Here is a 19955-nt window from a genome sequence, read left to right as displayed (position 1 = left end):
TTTTTGGGACAAATGGCTCCACAAGTGTTTCTGATTAGTCAGGTGAATTCAACTGCTTCATTGCTGCAGGAATGAGACAGCTTTCAGTAACTAGTCTTGATCTAGGCTTTTCATTACCTTTGGAGTCTGCTATTGGTATTTGTCAACATGAGGGCCAGATTTATGCCAATGAAAGTCAAGGAAGCCATTATGAGGCTGAGAAATAAGAAGAAAACTGTCAGAGACATGGGCCAAGCCTTAGGCTTACCAAGATCAACTGTTTGGACCATCATTAAGAAGAAAGAGAACACTGACGAGCTCAGTAAGCTCAAATGGCCTGGTAGGCCAAGGAAGACCTCTAACAGTTGGTGACTCAAGAATGTTCACCATAATGAAGAAAAACCTTCAAACACCTGGCCAACAGGCAAGTGTAGATGTATCAGTGACTATTTCCCACAGAAGGTTTCACAAACAGAACTAGAGGCTATACTGCACGTTGCAATCCACTAGTCAACCACAAAAACATCACGGCTAGGTTACAGTTTGCTCAAAAGTACCTACAAGCCTGCAGAGTTCTGAAAAAGGTCTCGTGGACAGATGAGACCAAGATTCGCTTGCATCAGAGCAATGGCTAGAGCAAAGTGTGGAGGACAAAAGGAAATGCCCAAGGTCCAAAGCACCTCCCCTCATCGATGAAACATGGTGGTAGGAGGAGTGTAGTGGTTTTGGCATGTATGGCTGCCACAGGTATTGGCTCACTTGTCTTCATTAATGATGTAACTGCTAATAGCAGCAGTAGAATGAATTCTGAATTGTACAAAAGCATCTCATCTGGGCAAGGACAAGCAATCCAAACTCATTGGACGGTGCTTCATCCTACAGCAACACAGTGATCTCAAACATACTTCAAAAGCAACAAAAGAGTTTTCCAATGCCAAAAACTACAAATTTCTGGCCAAGTCATTCACCTCATATGAATTCAGTTGAACATGCATTTCATACACTGAAGAGAAAACTTAAGGCAACTAGCCCCTGGATCAAGCAGGAGCTGAAGACAGCTGCAGTAAGGGTTTGCCAGAGCATCAGCAGAAAATCTTAAAAACTGTGATGACCAATTATATTTTTAGGCATACTGAGCACCCTTATCAGTGATAGACCAATATGCAGAGGAAAGAAAGGCTTTGGCTGCACCTGTGCATGTAATTTCCATAAAAAATAACCCTTTCTAGCCATGTTCTTAAGAGTATTTTATATGTTTTTATATGGTTTATATGGTATAGTTTTTATTACAGGCATTTTATTAAAATGTGGGTTTTCATGGCTTCCTGCCGACAGACGCACAGGCTTCCGTAGCCTCATTAGCTGAGGCTTAGTCACCCACACAGTCCCGGCAGTGGTGCAGTCCTCTCTCCTTCCTGCTGCAGCTTGGCACGAGACCAGGCTTTCCCGCTCAGGTGAAGAAGCTTCGCCCCCGCTCCCCCGTCACGTTCCCCAGGCCGCCGCCGCCTCCTCCACCGAGCTTCATGCGCACGCAGCCTCTGACAAACTGCCTGGTCGTTTCCTTTTCCCATCAGCGGGTGTCGCCGAGAGGGCGCAGGATGCACCGCGATCCGCGCGGTTTCCAGTGACAGACACGCGAGATCCGAGGGCAGATTTCACAGGCCGTGCTCGCGCACAATAGGGCCACAAAAATAATAAGCGCATTTCTCGGGGATACCGAACAGCACAGTGCATCTCTTAATACTAGTGCACTTCCTGGAATGGGTGCAATCACGATCATCTACCCACAGGAAGAAGGAAGCCGTCTATAGGTTCAGAAAAAAAAAAAATTACCACAGACTCGACAACACAGAAAGACCTGAAAGGAAATTCATTGCACTAACTGTCATAAGAAGTGTAATGAAACATACTGAAAGAAGCCGTTTGGCAGTAGCCCTTTCAATTCGAGCACGGATTAAAATAACTGCACTGCCATTTTTAATGCCTGTGTACACACAGCCAACTGAGCCCAGATTTATACAGTAGAAAATCCCCATGCAAGTCAGAGCCAAGCAAAGCACACAGTCATCCCCACTCAGGCTTTGCTCCTCCGCCTACAGGAAAGCCTTTTCTTTGTGCCCAGTTCTACGTTTACATGGGCTTGACAGCTCAATGCGCATTCATTGCAAAATAATGTTGGGCGTACTGCAGGAAGATTCTCCCTGAACACCCAGCTGGAAGTTCAGCACCAGGTGTTCCTCAGAATATGGGACGGTCCGTAAGGCGAGGCCTAATTACTGTACTTAGGCAACTTGCTTTAACATTACAGGTGCTCAGAAATAATCACTGGTGGAAAATACCCAGTAATAACCACACACAGGGCCTACAATATGCAGATAAAGAGCAGATGATGATACACAGAAAGACTTAGGCAGGTAATGATCTGTTTTCATGTTTATGCTTCAGTGGGGCCACCCGAGAAATAGGCGTGCTCCTTTGTTCAGGCCTGGACGTGACACAGAAGTCGGCTTATCCAGAAACATGCTCAACAGTTACAGTCAATTATTTTGCTTTCAAATTTAGTTTTTTGAGCATTGCAAAGTTTCTATTGCATGTTAATTCATTTTCAGTACCTGACGGCCCCTACAACTACAGAATGTACTGCACTAGTAACAGAAATGGCTCCGGGCACAGATAGCAATAGATAGCATGTTAAAGATGTGAACTGGATTCATTTGACCTACTGTATTCTAGTGCCACTGAAACTAATCAAGCAGTCAACCAACTAACTACCCTCCCATTCCATTAGGCCAATGTGGCCAAATATCCTCAAATGGCAAAGTGTTCCTGTAATTACAAGCTCCCTGGACTCAATTCAACAATCGTCCACAAATTTGACTCTTTGACAATTAAATGCAAATGTTAGTTTTTAATCTGACCAATTATAGTTTACGATTTCAGTAATCACTCAACTTAACTTGCCACGCTGTGTTTGTGAAGGAAAAACACTTTGTATGCATTTAAAAAAGTCAAAATGAAGGACAAATGTCGACAGAATCCTGGCAAGCGTTCGCCGCCAAGGTGTGCTCTTTCTGGTTCTCATTCAACCATACTCATGCACTGTGGGTAGTGACTGCAGGCCAGTACTGGGCTGTGAGAGCGGGGACATCACAGCGCACATTTCAAAGGCAGACTGCTGAAATGTTCATGAGCAGTGGGGCGGCCGCACGTGCTCAGATCCGTAAAACTGACCCATGAATGTTTAATGCGGCCCTTTTTATAGCCAGGGCTAGGCTACATTAATATAAAATGTCTAGCGTTCCCAGTACCTTTAGACACAAAGCACAAATACATGCGTACAAATGTCTGCGTGCCTTCAAGTGACTTTTCTCCCCTCATAAAATGACTTGTTTACAGGTCCTGCTTGCTTGTGCATCTATACTACAGGTGTTTTCTACGGTATGTGATATGTAGTGTTTTAGACAGTATGATTTGCTTTGCAATGTACTTTCATTTCTACAGACAGGAAATAGCAGTGCGGGTATTAAGAGTGATGTGCTGTCTTTGCACAATAAAGGGAAACTTTGAGAGCTCTGCTATAAGCTAAACCCTATACAGCAAGCCACAACAAATACAGAGTACAGAGCTTTTCTGATCGCACACCCTGACCTTTAATGGTGGGAGTAGATACGTGATGCCCCCTTACACTATTTTGTGTGACAGCGACAGACAGTTGGCTGACAGTTGTTCCCACAGACCTGATCTGGTATGTCATACGTGCATGCGCAATTCAATTCGAACTTAGAAAGTGGAGAGATCTGATGAAATGCATCACATGGTAAAACTTATTGTTTGGATATGAGCACAGAAACTATCATGATCATGATTAGTCCCACAGCCTCTTACCCAGACGGGGTGGGTTTCAGTTGGCAGAAGACCAATGTCTCATGGGAAAGAGCATTTCCTGTGGTTTGGGCACCTGTATTATCTGCACGAGTAGTGCAGCCCTCCACTGCAGCGTCTACACACCTCAGCTGGTGGACTGTAGAGTAACAAGAAGCTGTGATTGGCTACACGCATTTCTGATGATGCGCATGTTGGTCTTCACAGAGGGGGTTGGAGCAATGCGTGGGCCCTAAAAATGCAACTGGCCAATCAAAATTATGAGATGAAAATGCTGATATTAAACAGGGACCCACAGAAACATTAGACAAAGGTCGTGTGCTGTCTGCGGTCAAGCCATCTCTTGTACAGCTGTACACTCAACATAGTCAAAGAGCGAAAACAGCAGCTATTATTTTTTATACTGCAATCATTGCACTCTGAGCTAGAAAAGTGCTGTGGAGAGAACTCACACATTTTAAGAGCATGCAACGCTAATGGGTTTTATTTATTTTACCTTAATTAGCCTAAATGAGGTACGCTCATTAAGAACATATTCTCTGTTTTATGACTGACATGGTTAAGAGGCTGCCAGCAGTGCATATACAAAAATATCAAATATGAAGAATCACACAAGTACAAGCACAGAGTACAAATCAATGAGTACAAATGTCTTTCAATAGAGCTTTGACCCAGATCTAAAACCAGGAACTGAGATCAGACTCAGATACTCAGCTGAATGCAACTTATTCTAATAACTTGACCTCACATGCTGTTATTGGCCAATCCTTTAGTAGCCCCACCTTGGTCGCAGAACCACAAACAAATCAGAGCAAATCTCACTGAAAAGTCACCAGAAAGCGTTTTCTGCTGATCCCCTGAAGCCAGCCTGGTGCTAACAGAGATGCCACCCTCTATGCCCTTAGCTCTCCTAAAAAGAGATCTGCCAGACATCCAGTGCAGCACAATGGCTTCCAACAGCCACTGTCAAACTGCCTATCTTCACCCACACTGACATTTATTTGTAGTAATACTGCACCTCTGCAATCTAACAAAGCATTTGAATGGCTCAGTAATTCCTTCTGAGAGTGAGCAAAATTAGCATATCTAAATAGGCTATATTTTACAGCACACAAACTCAAGAGGTGGGATATTCCCATGGAGCTGGATTCCCCAAAGTTTTCTTCCAGCTGAGGCTGAGGAGAGAGTTTCTCACCATGCTACGGCCAGCTCGTTCAATATCGGGCATTTCAAAAGGCTTACCCACCTGGACCAAACTGCTTCAAACTGGATCTGATTTGACTGGATACATCACACCTTACAAACCCAAAATCCATTTCACTGGACAAATATTTTAAACCATCTGCATCCACCAACAAAATGTTATGTTGTAATTGCACTCTTAATGTAACTTTATAGCAATTAATAGCATAAAATATTCTTTTAATGTTTGATCTAAATATTTGAGTTGAAGATGAAATTAAATTGTCACTATGTAGGCAATTTAATTCAATGGTTTCCTTATAAATTATCATTCTGCATGCCATAATCTGAAGCAATTTCCCATAACTTCTCTTTTAGTTTGTATGTTTTTATTTCTATATTTGGCTCGGTAAAATGTTACACAGTCATTTGGAATAAGAAAAAGACATGATGGAAGAAAATATGATTATTCAGAGTGAAACCTTAGATAATTCATACCGTAGTTTGCCACTGAATAGTTCCGCTGAATGAAACAGGCCTACACACTCAACTAAATGATTACTCCCACCAGCAATTATAAGCATTGCGACCTTCAATGCATGGGCCTAATATTACCATATTACCATAACATTAGTCAAATGTTAACCTGTATAGTTTCCAGCTGCTTCAACAAGTGAAAATGGTATTATGCTACAATAAAAACAGTTTGGCAAAAATACTTGATATAGGCCTATTCATCAAACAGAACCCATCACACTATTAACCTCAAACCATAAAAGTAATACAAATTGTACTCTGGCAGGGTTTCGTGTCACAATGACAGCTAGGCTATAAATTGAAAAAGTAGCATAACTCACATAGGAAAGGGAACTCTGAACCGTGAACACAGATTTCATCCCCATTAGCTTAGGAAACAGCACTGCATTCTGCTGTCCTATTATCAGGATTTTTGCACAAAACTGATAAGCAAAACGCAATACAAATGATATGCTCGGGCAAACAGCTCGATGTCTGTTCAGGCATAACTGAAAAGGGTGTGCCCTGCTGGGTCCCTGTATAATATGAACCGTGAGCTGTACACACAGACTGCGGATCACCGCGGTCAGCTACATGTTTATTTATTTAACGACGCCATTCTTCCACCCTCCAATTCCGTTACGCACAGCGATGGAAACTGAAAGCGGTGGCTACGGCCAGTGCTAGCTCTAAAGGGGATAACAGGAATTAAAACTAAAAAGTGGTTCAGGTACTTTGATTCTTTTGAATACAGACAGGAAAGAGCGCTTGTCTGAGGCTGGAAAACAGAACATGCATTTTGTTTTCTGACACCTCATGAAAGGTCATAAACTAAATGGAAAAATCAGACACAAACCATCAGAGCATAAAAAACAATGTGTAGCCTGAAAAGATGTTATGTTCATGAAACACTTGTAATAGTATTATATTATTCAATATAATATAAAAGCTGCATTCACTATGATTTTCACACCAGTATTCCCAGAATACCTTAATAGTGCAGCCAAAACTTAGTGAGGTCTGCAAAACATGCAAACATGGTCCATCATCTAGTGAATGATCTCTGCTATTTCCAAAATTTAGCCATGATGCGCAATTTTTGTTCTGCTTTTAAGGCTGAAGAAATGTTGAACTTTGCCAATGTTCTTGCATAAACAGTAAACCAGCCAGCAGGCCAAAGCTCTAATTCTCCCGCACACTGCATCAGGCATCCAGGTGAACTCTGATAAACTAAACCAATAGCAAATGTTCCATTTATCAACAGCATTCAGTGCTTCCCATGGATTTTGAAAGGTCTTACACAGTGAGGCTGAAAGGGACAATGAAGCAATAATAAAGAAAGCAGAGTAAGCCCTTTGCAGCCTATTCTAGAGGATAAGCAGGAAACCATCACCAAAACCATACCTGACAAAAAGCATGTCAATGCCAAACTAAGTCACTATTGTGTTTAAATGCGCCACACTTACCAAAACAGTTAATTTTACCCGTTTTATGGAAACTTGTTTCATTTATGATACCATCTCTGCTTCTCTTATTATTTATACAAACAGAAGGCCTATATTTCTACATTATGGGCTGAAATAACAAACAGCACTGAAAAAACATAGTTACACGAAAATACAGAATCATGCACAATGAACATTTTATTATCAGTTTCCTGGCTTTGACCACCGGATCCTAAATTCTCAGTGCGGCACTTGTTTTGAACTGTAGGCCTGAATCCACAGTGCAGTTTATGACCTTCTCATATGTTGTCAAGCGATTGGAACACTGTACGAAGTGCTTTACATGGGATAAGCAGTCACTGTTTCTCCCATGGCGTGCAGGCACTGCCGCCGTGGTCTATGCATGGCAAATTGTGGTCACTCACTCACTCACTCATAGACGACCTGAGAGGGACGTTTGGTGGGACGCATGCACAGGTAGTGCTTCGTTTAGTAGGACGCATGCACAGGTAGTGCTTCGTTTAGTAGGACGCATGCGCAGGTGCATCTCCCAAAATCACCACTTCGAACAGCACAAAATTTTTAAGCACAGCTTTATCGTCTAACCTTAATTTAGCTAACTCTAACATGTTAGCGTTTCGCCTACTTTAGTTAACCTAGTTAGCGCGTACCACCGATACAGATGTATGGACACATGGAGGACAACAAATAATGTCACAGAGGTGAGGACATGCCATAGCTAGCTAGCTATATAGTTAGCCAAATTTTACTCATGACACTTTGTACAGGTGCGCCGTGGGTCTGGACGGTTTCGTGCTTGTTTATCTTTGTTTACTCCAAAAATGTAACCTGTACTAGTAACCGCCTGTGACTTTGTATCTCCATAAAGATTTCTTCTCTTAGCCCATGTCCTGTTACCAACAGATGATTACTTATTCCCAATACACTATGACTAAAGATAGCTTGCATTCCTGAACAGAAAAATGGGAGGCTAAGTTTACCATTACCTAGCCTCTTGATACACACAGGGCAATGTTCACTGCAGTTCATTTGTTCATTCACTTCCAAATGAGATTCTACTGAACAATATGTCCACAAAGGCACAATTAACTGGCTGTGGTGACAGATGGTGACTAGCCGGCCAAAGCTCACTCCACTTGAGCGCCTAATGTTATCTTAGATTGTCTGTTATGCAGCTAACTTATCTGTGCCGACATAAATTTGTTGTAGAAAATGTCAGAACAATAGTACAGGCTAATGCTCAATGAATCAATACTATATAAACAGAGTATGTAAAGACTTTAAAGTTCCATAATCCTTGTATGCTTCATAAGAGGTGCATACAGTGGTTAAGGGGACCACTGGATTATTACATTGAAAAAGCCTATAAACCATGATGACACCCACACATAATACTATGCGGGAGAGGTATGGAAGTTCACAGCAGACATAAAAATGACAGCATCTTTTGTCTCTTAACAAAGAACCTTTCGTTATCTGATCTTCTCTTCAAATATTAACAAGGCAAACAAAAGTAGCGATGTACCATAGGCCCTGATCAGAGTATGCTAATTAGAGTTTCTACTCAGTTACACAGCTTTACATACAGTGCCTTTAAACTGTAAAACATATGCTAATTAAATGTTAAAGAGAATGCAAGAGTGTTCATTTAGTTAATGTTCAAATGTCCAAGACCCACAAAAAATGCAGTGCTGTGTCAGCCATGGTCTTCAGAGATGGATCATATTCCAAGTGTAGGAACATGTTTGCAGGGTCTATTCTTTAGCTAACCATGCCTAATATTCCCAATATTGATGTAAAGATACACCCAATTTGGCTATAAGATAGAACAACTTCTATTGACCACAGCTGTCTCCACACTGTGGAGGCTGAGTAACGTTTAAACTTGTGTTAACAATTACAAACTTTCAAAACATGCCTTCCAGATGCTCAGTTTTAGGGGAAAAAAAGTGACGGTAAATAAATAAATTGGTTGGTTTTTTTAAATGAAATTCTGACCAGGGTGGAGAAACAACGTGTGATGCTGTAACATTAAGAAATGGCTGTTTCCTTTTGGGCCTGCAAACACAAACCAATCACACCACCGTTGTGTTTTGCACAGACCAGGACGGCAGTCAGTCAAAGGCCGTGGCACTTCTCAACCGCGCACAAATCAATTCCAGCGAAATCTCGCACCTGTGTTACCAGTTGATAACACATGAAGATTACAGAAACGCGGGTTATAAATCGTTCGAAATTATTTTCGTAACAGCGGATCATTTTCTCATTTACGTCAATATTAATGGTCATCGAATACAAAATAGTACCTATGTGATACACATGAGTAGCTCTCGCAAATACACTGAGCAGAGCAACGTGCTGGATGCATGACAAAGTTTTACGATGACAAACGTATAAATGTTATATTTCACTTGATTTTACGCAATTTATACCTAAGTATCTTCCGACATCCTAACGTTACAACAATTAAACAAGCGACACAGAAAACTAGCAAGGTATACACCTGTAATAGATTACTAGCAACCAATTATCACCAAGCTGACACAATAGCTAAATTTTAGCGTTACACACAAGGCAGCATCTTTGCGTTACTTAGTTTTTCGTAACCAACTAGCTAGACTAATAGATTGCTACAGTATATAACTCTATAGCAAGTTAACGTTAGCAAGCTATTGATCAACATTGTTCGCTACCAACTAGGTCACTGAAAATTTAAATATAACGTTAGATAGCTAAAGTTAAGTAACTTTTTATTTTCCATGTAGTCAGCTAATACTAACCAGCTAACCAAGGTTAGCACGTAGCATTCATTTGGCTGGTGAAGCAAGATGTACATCTAAATAAGATAACGTTACCGTTGGTTAGCTAGCTAACAAAGCTAACGTTACATTTGTGACAAGACGTCTTTCTAAACGTCTAGTCTATTAGCGTTGTCGTTCGCATGACTATGTAGCTAGCCAGATACCTAAATCTGAAGAATGACAAAAACGTGCATTATACAAGTAATCTGGCTAATGGTTAGTTTATTTAGCTACTGCCAACTAGCAACTTGGCTAGTTAGCTAACAAGATATACGGCTCAGCTTGACACACGCTGCATTCCTGAAGCAGCCGCTGTACGTTAGCAGACTGATGCAGATGGATAGTTATAACGGTGCAGTGTCCAGTCCCTTAATTGGCTAGCAAGCTACGCAACATTTTAAAGAAAATAAGCTAAACAAAAACAATGAAAAGGAAATCTGCAAGTGATGATGGGGCGTCTCCTTACCTGACTTGCTTTGTGAAATTGTTTCTTCAACCCAGCCACCGACATCCTCAAAATAAATATTATCGAGCAGCTGCAAGAGTAGATTTGGAAGAATCAGAAAAGAACAAGAGAAAGTGAAAACAATGGGAAGTGGGGGGAACTGTTCAAAAGCGGCAGCAGACTCGTTGCTTTTTTTCACTGGGCCCCCCACAGGCAGCTGTCAATCCGCTATGAATAAAATGCTGTTGAAAATCGTGAAAGGGTGAATTCCACGGAGTGACGTCCTCTATTCTCAAATCCTATTGGTGGATTCTTTGTGTTTATGGGAAATTATACCAGCGAAAGAAGCCCACGCATGTCAGTGCTAGGGGCAAGAAGCACGTAACAAAAGCCAGCCACCGAGAGAGAATGACGATATGATTTTTTAAAATCCCCATTGAATAATTGCCCACCTAACGGCCAGTAGACTTTCAAGTAATACTTTCTATGTCAAGGGTTTAGTACTGGTATTAATATGGCTGATTGGGGATTGTAGTTTTAAGGGTGCATGATGAATTCAGTTGTTTTGAGTGAATATTAATGATGTTATTGACAAAATAACTTATGACGCATAAAATTTTTAAAACAACATTTATACTCAGAATATGCTTTTGTAATCTCCTGCCACCAGAGCAATCTTTTCTATTATTTAAATATTCTGTGATGATACATTAAGCTGCAGCTATGAGATGTAAAACTAATTTAATGTCACTGAAATTTAGAACTCAGCACTAGCACTGTCGAAGGCAAAGCTGCATTTTCCTGAGTGGATTGCCTCTCATTCTAGTGCTAATTTATTTCATGGGAATCTATTGTTGGATAAATGTGTTCTCTAATGTTTTGCTCAGTGCCTAATTATGTTCACATACTTCAAGATTCATGTTTGCATCATAACAATTCCCATAGTGTGAACACAGTGCTTTTGATCGTTTTCATTCTTTCACTTGCAGTTACACCCCATTATGTCACCACAGGGGATTTCTGCTGAATGTACAATAGTAGAGTTCAGGCATTTGTGCACCTGCACAGTGAGGAGCCATTTGCTATCTGTGTATTGATGTTTTCCCTGAAAGTGATCTATTATAAGCTGTGTGAATAGCAACAGTATATGCTTTATGTATTTGTTTTCATAAGTTCCACAATCAAAATATTAATTTCATATAAAAAGCTGATGCTGCTTTTGTGAATTATTAATGCATGAAGACCTCAGTTATCACAATCAGAGTACATGTTGGCTGAAAATGAACATTGCACTTCCTGATCATCCACGACAGGCAGTTTCAAGTATATGTGTTTCCTCAGTTTTGGTAGTTAGGTTAAAGAAAATAAACAAGTGACCCCTTTTAAGATGTCACAAACATAGATTTCCTTAGTGTGCTAATCCAAACAGGCCCGCATAATACAGTCACTGACCTTGTTTGTGCTCAACATATGTACTCTTGGGATTGATCTTTTGTATTATAAATGCCCCAAATGCAGGCTGAACATCCACATCCATTACTGTATTGCACTCAGGCTGCTATGGTATTTTCTTTTTTCAAGCTGTGCTATTCAGCATAGCTATAATCAAACTATTCACTTATAATAGCTTGTTTATTTTTTTGTCTCAAGACACTGGGGGGGTCGTGTGGAAGTAGCAGTTTGAAGTGTCTGGCATGCATACTGAGGTAATAATGACCTTCTAACATCTATTCATTTGAAGAAAAAAAATTGTATTCTGAATGCAACTGCTGCCACCTGGTGGTTATAAAAAATGATGATGACTGTTACAACAGCATCATTTTTTCAAGTGTACAAAAACAGGAAATCATAGTTTAATAAAAACAAGATTAGATGTACAAGTTGTCTCATTAATGTTCAGCCAAAGTTGAATCCTTAGAGTCTCTATGAATTAATCAATTAAATCAAATGATGAGTAATGATGTCTAGAAACTCAGCAGCTACTTCAGGTGGATTAAAAAAACATTTGTAGAGTGCAATACTAAGAGGTAGGTGATTAGACTCATAAAAGATTCAGAAATGTGCAAGCATTTTTGCTTCAAAAGACACACTCAACGGTAGCCATTTTTCCATCCTGGTGACACCATGCTATGCAGCGAGGATTGATGCACCATAATGACAGAGAGCACAGCTGAATTCATATGCAGATAATCTTGCTGAGCTGAGGGAATTTTGTGTGTCTGTGGCACACAGACAAGTTTTATGTCCTGCGATACAGCCTGTCATCAAATCATGCCTCAGCTCTCTTGTCCCTGATGGCTCAACTGATGAAGACAGGGCTGACACAAAGGAATCCCCTGGCCATCCATTTCATGGTGGGTAAACTGAGGACACTTGGACAAAGCAGCTAGATACGAAAATGAAAATAAAATGTCCTGCTGAGTTGCTTTTAGTTATACCAACTATTTGTTATTCATTTATGTATTTTTTGTGGGGGCTTTTCTTTGCAGCTGAAACTTACAAAGCAAAGGGCAGATTACAATTTATATACACTCATATAAATACAGCTATGACTTAATTTAAAGATTTCTGAAAACTTTTCATTTCAAAACTTAAAGAGCTGAAGTAGTGTTACAAATAATGTGTAAATGTATGTGTTTGTATGTATATGAGTGTGAATGCAAATGTGTACCTTCCTATGTGCATAAACTAAGACCGATTTCATCCTACAGATGGCGACATAAACCTTTAAAAAGGTTCCACTGGGTATTTAGCGCACGTGCACGTGCGCACACACACTCACACATACATATATATTTATATATCCTAAGACCCTTTACAACTCACCTGTGACCCCCTCCAATTAAGCTCTAAATTCATCATCTGAATATTAAATAGCTAAAAGTAAAACAAACTAAATTGCTAAAGTTCCTGTAGAATAACACACTGTTATATCTCATGAATATAAAATATTTTAAACAGAGCAAAAAATATTGTGTAGACCTGAAATGCTGCACTATCTACGTAAGAAAATAGCATAGGTCAGTAAGCACTGTATAAGTGATGCTGCATTAAAATACAGTAAGAAAGCATGTGCCCTGTGTGTCCCATAGATGTTTGAAATTTTTCATTTGTTGAGAATCTAAGCAATATTTAAGGTTAGGAAAAATATGTGGAATATTTGGGAAAAGGGTCTGCTATACTGTGTGTTTTTGAATAATTTTTTTTATTATTGTTGAACTACTGTGACACATGGGTGATAGAATACATGGAAAATCTAGTATCCACTTCATAATCCTTTCAAATGAATGCATTCATTATATCTGTATACTCCCTTTTTGATTATGTCAGCATATTTCAGTCCTTAAGAATGATAATCAGTTTGTCTAAAGTTTTAACTCTTCACTCACAATTTTACAATTGTTTTGCGATGTTTATTCATACAAGAAAGTCATCCGTTGCCCAGCGGAGTTGTGGTTCCGTCGCATTCTATGATCTTGAGCAGGAGCAGTCACAGCGGTGAATGGCTTTAGCAGGAAATGGTTCACAGCCATGAACCCTCTGGCTCGGTCAATTTAGAATGTGTTTTCAGCTTTACATTGCGTGGGGCCATACCTTCATGTGATATTAACGCGAGGCGCTGTAAAAGCTCTGTGACATGCGAGCTGAGGGCTTTCAACGGCCCGCGTCGGCTGCCAAACAGGGGAATGCGAGAGAGGGCTAGCCCCCGATGTGTGCAATTTCACTCACGGGTGACACCAAGCGCACTGAATAAATAAATGCATTTTCGCCAAGATTGTTTTGCCATCGCACCCCCTCAGCGATGACACAAAGGGAAATCGACCCCATGGCCCGTGCCACAGAGCCAGGCTGAATCTGGGGAAATGAAGCAGACAGCCAGTAAATAATTGTTGCCATTGTGCCCTCAGCCACTGCAGGGCTGGGGAATGCTCCACATGACCTGCCAGGGCTTGACATGGCACCCAGACCCTGAGCTGTCACCCCTACGGAAATATCACCCTCGCCTCCACAATTTGTACACTTAACACTTCACTTGGCGCATGACAGGTGCTTATTTCCCCATATTGGTAGACCTTTTTTTGTTGAATAGGGATGCCTCTGAGCAGAGCAGGGATACACATATCTTCTGTACGGCTAGCCACAGCTACAGTTTCATTGTGAACACGGCATCCACATGGGCCTTCTAAAACAGCTATACTAATTTTTTTTTTTTTTTACATAATAAAAAAAAAAACATTTCATGCATGAGACACAGAGGGATATCACTGACTGCAGTTTTGGGCTGGATTATATTTCATTAATAATATTTGATTTGTTTTATGTCTTTCATTCTTTATGTGTGGGAAAGCCACAGAACAAAGATGTGATGCAAGGCAAGCCCCTTCACAACAAATTCTCAGGGACGTAAGTGAAACCACATCTATGAAATTTCTAGCCTGATACAATGGCTTTTTGCTGACTCTCTGGTAATCGTTTTCAGAGCTAATGCACATAGAGTAATTGAGTAGCTCGTCACCTCTGAGCCTTTGCATTTCAAAAATGGTGAACAGGAACTGAAAAAGATAGTTCCATTAGTCCACATATTCCAGAAAAAAAGCAGGTCCTTTTGTTCTGCGCTATATTCAAAATGTTATACGAGGCTGTTCCATGTATTTGATTTCCCAGATGTCATTTTTCTTTGTAAAATAGTTGTTTACCTTTCACGGGAAGCTGAGGACAAAACCACCTCGGTCTTGTGGATACAAAAAGGGGGTACAATTTGAAGATGTTTCTGACTGAAATCCAGACAGTGCTGCAGCTATTGCACACAAATAACTCAAAGCAGCCTTGGAGACAGTTGAGACATCAATATCTCCACACCACTTGAACTCTTCAGGTCAGCTGAATGTGAAATGCATTTTGTTTACCTCCATGTATCTCAGAAACAGTGCCTCATGATTGGTGGAGGGCTTGTATCTGAGTGACTCCTGCCACTTCCAGTGATCATGGGAGTACAGGCTTGTGACTGCATGCACCTCATCCTTAGTTAATTGATGTCTGACTTTCTTCTGCAGAGCTGCATTTGAAAGGGCCTTGCATAGTTCTCCCCAAGGCCTTGAACCTGGTCTTAGGAACAAACTGTGGCAGTTTCTGCATAACATGTCCCTCTTGAGAGTTGGGGGAGAATGAGGGAGGCTGTTTGTGTGGCAGCGCTAATGTAAGTGCGTGCACAGACAGGCTGGTGGGCCATGTGTGCTCTATAGCAGGTGTCAGTGCTCTCTTGGATAATGTCAGAACAGGATGCTTTAAAAGAGGCTTTATGTTGCAGTGTAAATCACTGTTTCCCACTAAAACACCCATTAAAGTGTTGCATGTTAGATTTGGTTCAATATAATATTTGAAGGGCAGCAATACCAGCCAGATAAGTCATTGGTTGGAGTCATAGTCAGCCAAGTAACAAGTGGGAGACACTCAGGTAATTCCTGTACTGGTAAAAATGGATAATGTAACAGCACTGGATAATACAATAACACACAAAGAAAATTCCAGTGTCGCTTTTTAGAGAGGAGATATATTCATGTTCTCTATACAGAGAACTCAAAAAGCAAAATTTTTAAAAATCTGTCTGTGTACAAAATTATTGATATCAAAAAGTTACAACTAAACTTTCACCAGTGCATCACAGAAACTAAATGTGTCATGCCTCAAAACTATGCTACCAATGTTCTCCTACATTCAGTCAAGTAACTTGTGTTTCTTCTTGTGTTCCTTGTGTTTCTTTTTCTCAAGAGAATATAGTCTTTATGACCATGATGAATATGTACATCTTCTCAAGTGTTAGCAGAAAAGATCCATTATTAAAGTCTATTGGAGTGCTTGTGCTAACAAATTGGCAAATTATACACTTATTTGTTTCAAGTCTCAAAAAATTTGTAGCATTTCTTGTCTTGAAGCACATGTAGTGAGCTCCATAACATTTCGGATCAAGACATTTTTTCTTGATTTGGCTCTGTACTTCATAATTATAGGTTTGTAATCAAACAATTCACATGTGGTAAAATGACAGAGTCTCAGCTTTTTTAAGGGTATTTTTATATGCAGTGGTTTCACACTGCAAATTACAGTGCTTTTTATTCATAGCCCCCCATTTCAGGGCACCATAATGTTTGGGACATATTTGATGCTATGTAAATGAAAGTAGTCATTGTTTGTACTTTGTTGCATTTCCTTTGCATGCAATGACTGCTTGAAGTCCGTGACCCACAGACATCGCTAGGTGTTAAGTATCTTCTCTGGTGTGCTCTGCAAAGCCTGCACAGCATCCAACTTGTGCTCCTTTTTCAGGGGCTAGTTGCCTAGTTCTTTCTTCAGCATGTGAAATGCATGTTCAATTGGGTTCTGATCAGGTGGATGACTTAGCCAGTCAAGAATATTCCAGTTTTTGGCATTGAAAAACTCCTTTAGCAGTATGTTTGGGATCGTTGTCTTGCTGTAGGATGAAGAGCCATCCAAAGAGTTTGGAGACAGTTGGGTGTACTTGAGCAATGTAGACAAGTGAGCCAGTACCTGTGGCAGCCATGCATGCCAAACAATAACCCACCCCACCACCATGTTTCACAGATGAGGGGGGTTCTTTGGATCTTGGGCTGTTCCTTTTGGTCTCCACATTTCGCTCTTGCCATCACTCTGATACAAGTCAATCTTGGTCTCATCTGTCCACAATACCTTTTTCCAGAATTTTGCAGGCTAATTTAGGTACTTCTTAGCAACCTGTAACCTGGCCATCCTGTTTTTGCAGGTATCTAATGGTTTGCATGTTGCAGTGTAGCCTCTGTAGTTCTGTTTGTGAAGTTGTTTGTGGACAGTAGTTACTGACCCATCTGCGCCTATCTCCTGAAGAGTGTTTCCGATCTGTCGGACAGGTGTTCTGGGATTTTTCTTCATTATGGTGGCAATTCTTTGGTCATCAACTGTAGAAATCTTCCTTGACCTACCAGGTTCTTTGCAATTACTGAGCTCACCAGAGCTCTCTTTCTTCTTATTAATGTTCCAAAAAGTTGATTTTTGTAAGCCTAAGGATTTTACTATGTCTCTGACAGTTTTTTCTTATTTCACAGCCTCATATGGCTTCCTTGACATTCACTGGCACAACTCTGGTCCTCATACTGACAACGCCTATAACAGACCCCAAAGGCAATCAAAAGCCTAGAATCAAGACTAGACGCTGAAAGCTCTAGGACTGCACTAAGTAATTTAACACACCTGACTAATCAGAAATACCAGGGAAGCCATTTCTCCCAAACATTGTGGTGTCCTGAAATGGGCGGATTATGTACAAAAAGTGCGGTAATTTCTTCAGGGTAAAATCAGAAAATGTATAAAAAATGCACTTAAATAAACACTGAGGATCTGTATTTAGCCACATGAGAATTGTTTGTTTACAAATCTAAAATGATGGAGTACAGAGCCAAATCAAGAAAAAATATGTTTTGCCCCAAGCATTATGGAGCTCACTGTATGTAGGCAGTGGCCAAAAGGTAGGAACACTTGGGTAAATGAGGGGAATGTAGTATATTGAAAGCAGGTGCTTCCACACAGGTGCAATTCCTGAGTTATTTAGGCAATTAACATCCCAGCATGGTCAAGGTCATGCACAAAATGCTAGCCAGGTCTGGCTGCCTGTAATTATGGCAAGCATGATTGGAAGAGAAAGGGGTAATTGTTTGGGCATGTTTGGTAGGAGCTTCATTGCTGATGACATCTTAACTTGATTTTTCAGAAGGAACAGTGTCCTAGGTGATGCTGGCAAGGAACTCTGAGGGAGCAACTGTTGTGCAGTTGCAACTCCTGGATTGTGATGTCCATGCATTAGTTGGAGGTGCAAGGCTAGACAGACGAGCAACTATTGATCAATTGACTGCAAATTTCAATAATGGGCATGAGCAAGTAGCTTCATCAAGAACAGTCCATCAATAATTATACAGAGCAGGATACAGGTTGCAGTGTACAAACTATTCTTTACACTTGGTAATGAACATTTACAAGCGCTATGGTGCAGAGAACACAGTTAACGGGCTACTGAGAGATGGAGAAATTCCTCACTGGATTCCTCAGTGAAGGGTTCAGATGGTTCCATTATGGTGTGGGGGTAAAACTTCCTGACATGGTTTAAATGCACTCATCCCTTTAGGCAAAGTCAATGCTAATCGCTCTAATACTTAATGATTTTGAGTGATCACTGTACAATTTACAATTACAATTTAGTCATTTGGCAGATGCTTTTATCCAAAATGACTTACAAATGTGCATTTTGCATAGTAAGCAAAGACCACAAGAGCTAGAGATATACAATGAAGTATCATGTAAGTGCCACCAACAAGGTGCCTGTTTAAGACCTGTGAGATAAAGGAAGAGTATTTTTTTCTTTATTTAGTCTTAAAAAATGGAAACATTGATTTATTGTATGAAAAAGTGGGTTTATAGGTTTTTGTGGTAAAGAGTCAGAAAATCTGCCTTCCTGACTGATTTGAGAAGGTCATTCCATCATTGGGGCTCAAGGGCAGAGAACAGTCAGGGCCATGAGGAGATGGGACAGCCAGATGGTGGGAGGATACTGGACGGAGAGATCTGGGTGGAGTATATGGTGTAATCGTTGTCTGAAGATTGGAAGGGGCCATTCCGTCCTCTGTTCACTGGATTCTGGTGGCTGCCAACATTCTATTCAAATTACGCACACTTGCATACCACACTGAGAATTTCTATGGTGCTACTGTAACAAGTGGCTATATTAAAACTACAATAACGCTTTCTGCCAACCACCACTCAAGTATCCATATTAGCCCATCTGCACGCCGTAACTGTTGTAGTTCCAATATAGCAACTTGTTTGTAACTTACTTTTCAAAAATACATAATGGCTTTGAAATTCATGGTTGAAATAATGGTGAGAAATTCCTATGTTAGGCTTACATTAACGACAGGTTATATTTTCCTCAGAAACCAATTCCTAATGGGAAAAAGGCATTGGAAATCTGCCCAGGGAACCCATGGCTCAGAAATGCTCCCTCCCAGGTTTTAGGACAAACTGTAACAGTGTATGTGCAAGTGACATCTGAGCTGGAGTACGGTGAGTGTCGAAAGCAAGGGGCAAGTTAAAAGCAAAAGGAGTATGTTGAAAGCATGTCTCTATTGGTCTATAATTCCCTTAGTTACACACATTATCCAATTAAAACCACTCTCCAAAGAAGTAGACAAATCCAAAGCTATCGGATGTTTGTAACAGGAAGTGCACCTCTGCTCTGCTTATAGTGTTGGTCATGCAAGCCCGCAAAGCTCTGGGTGCCCAAACACCTGCCCCTTTTGCCCCAAGTGCCCAATGTGCCCTTGGGATACACAAAATCATATTTATGTGATTAATACTTAAGTTTCAAAAATCTATTTGATATTATCAGTATCATCAAACCAAAAAATTTGCAATGAACAAGAAAGAGAAGTTGATCAACATTATAAAGAACATATAGTCATGACTCTTCTATGTAAGAAAGCTCCAGGAATTTAATAGTTGCAATATTATCATGTTAACTTATATATGCTGCTGGAGTAATGTGCTATACTGTCTTGATATGAATGGGTTCAGGATCAAAAGGAATATCGAAAGAAAATGCACTGGACAGTTTGTCAACAAAAGAGGTTTGGGCTGTTAGGT

General features: G+C 40.5%; 1 protein-coding gene across 2 annotated transcripts in view; it reads right to left on the bottom strand.

The window, feature by feature from the left end:
- Positions 1–10567, bottom strand: part of sh3gl3a (SH3-domain GRB2-like 3a) — a 31344-nt gene extending 20777 nt beyond the window's left edge. The window contains exon 1 of one of the 2 annotated variants that reach the window (XM_035418635.1): positions 10293–10567. In XM_035418635.1, the coding sequence (XP_035274526.1) occupies positions 10293–10337 (45 nt within the window). In that variant the 5' untranslated portion in view covers positions 10338–10567. The remainder of the gene's footprint in view (positions 1–10292) is intronic. The other variant, XM_035418634.1, reaches the window with a different exon arrangement.
- Positions 10568–19955: the final 9388 nt, after the last annotated feature.

The sequence above is a fragment of the Anguilla anguilla genome, chromosome 5, assembly GCF_013347855.1.
Source record: "Anguilla anguilla isolate fAngAng1 chromosome 5, fAngAng1.pri, whole genome shotgun sequence".
NCBI classification, from domain to species: Eukaryota; Metazoa; Chordata; class Actinopteri; order Anguilliformes; family Anguillidae; genus Anguilla; species Anguilla anguilla.
The sequence above is the reverse complement of the archived record's forward strand: the minus strand, read 5'-3'. Positions and strand labels throughout refer to the sequence as shown.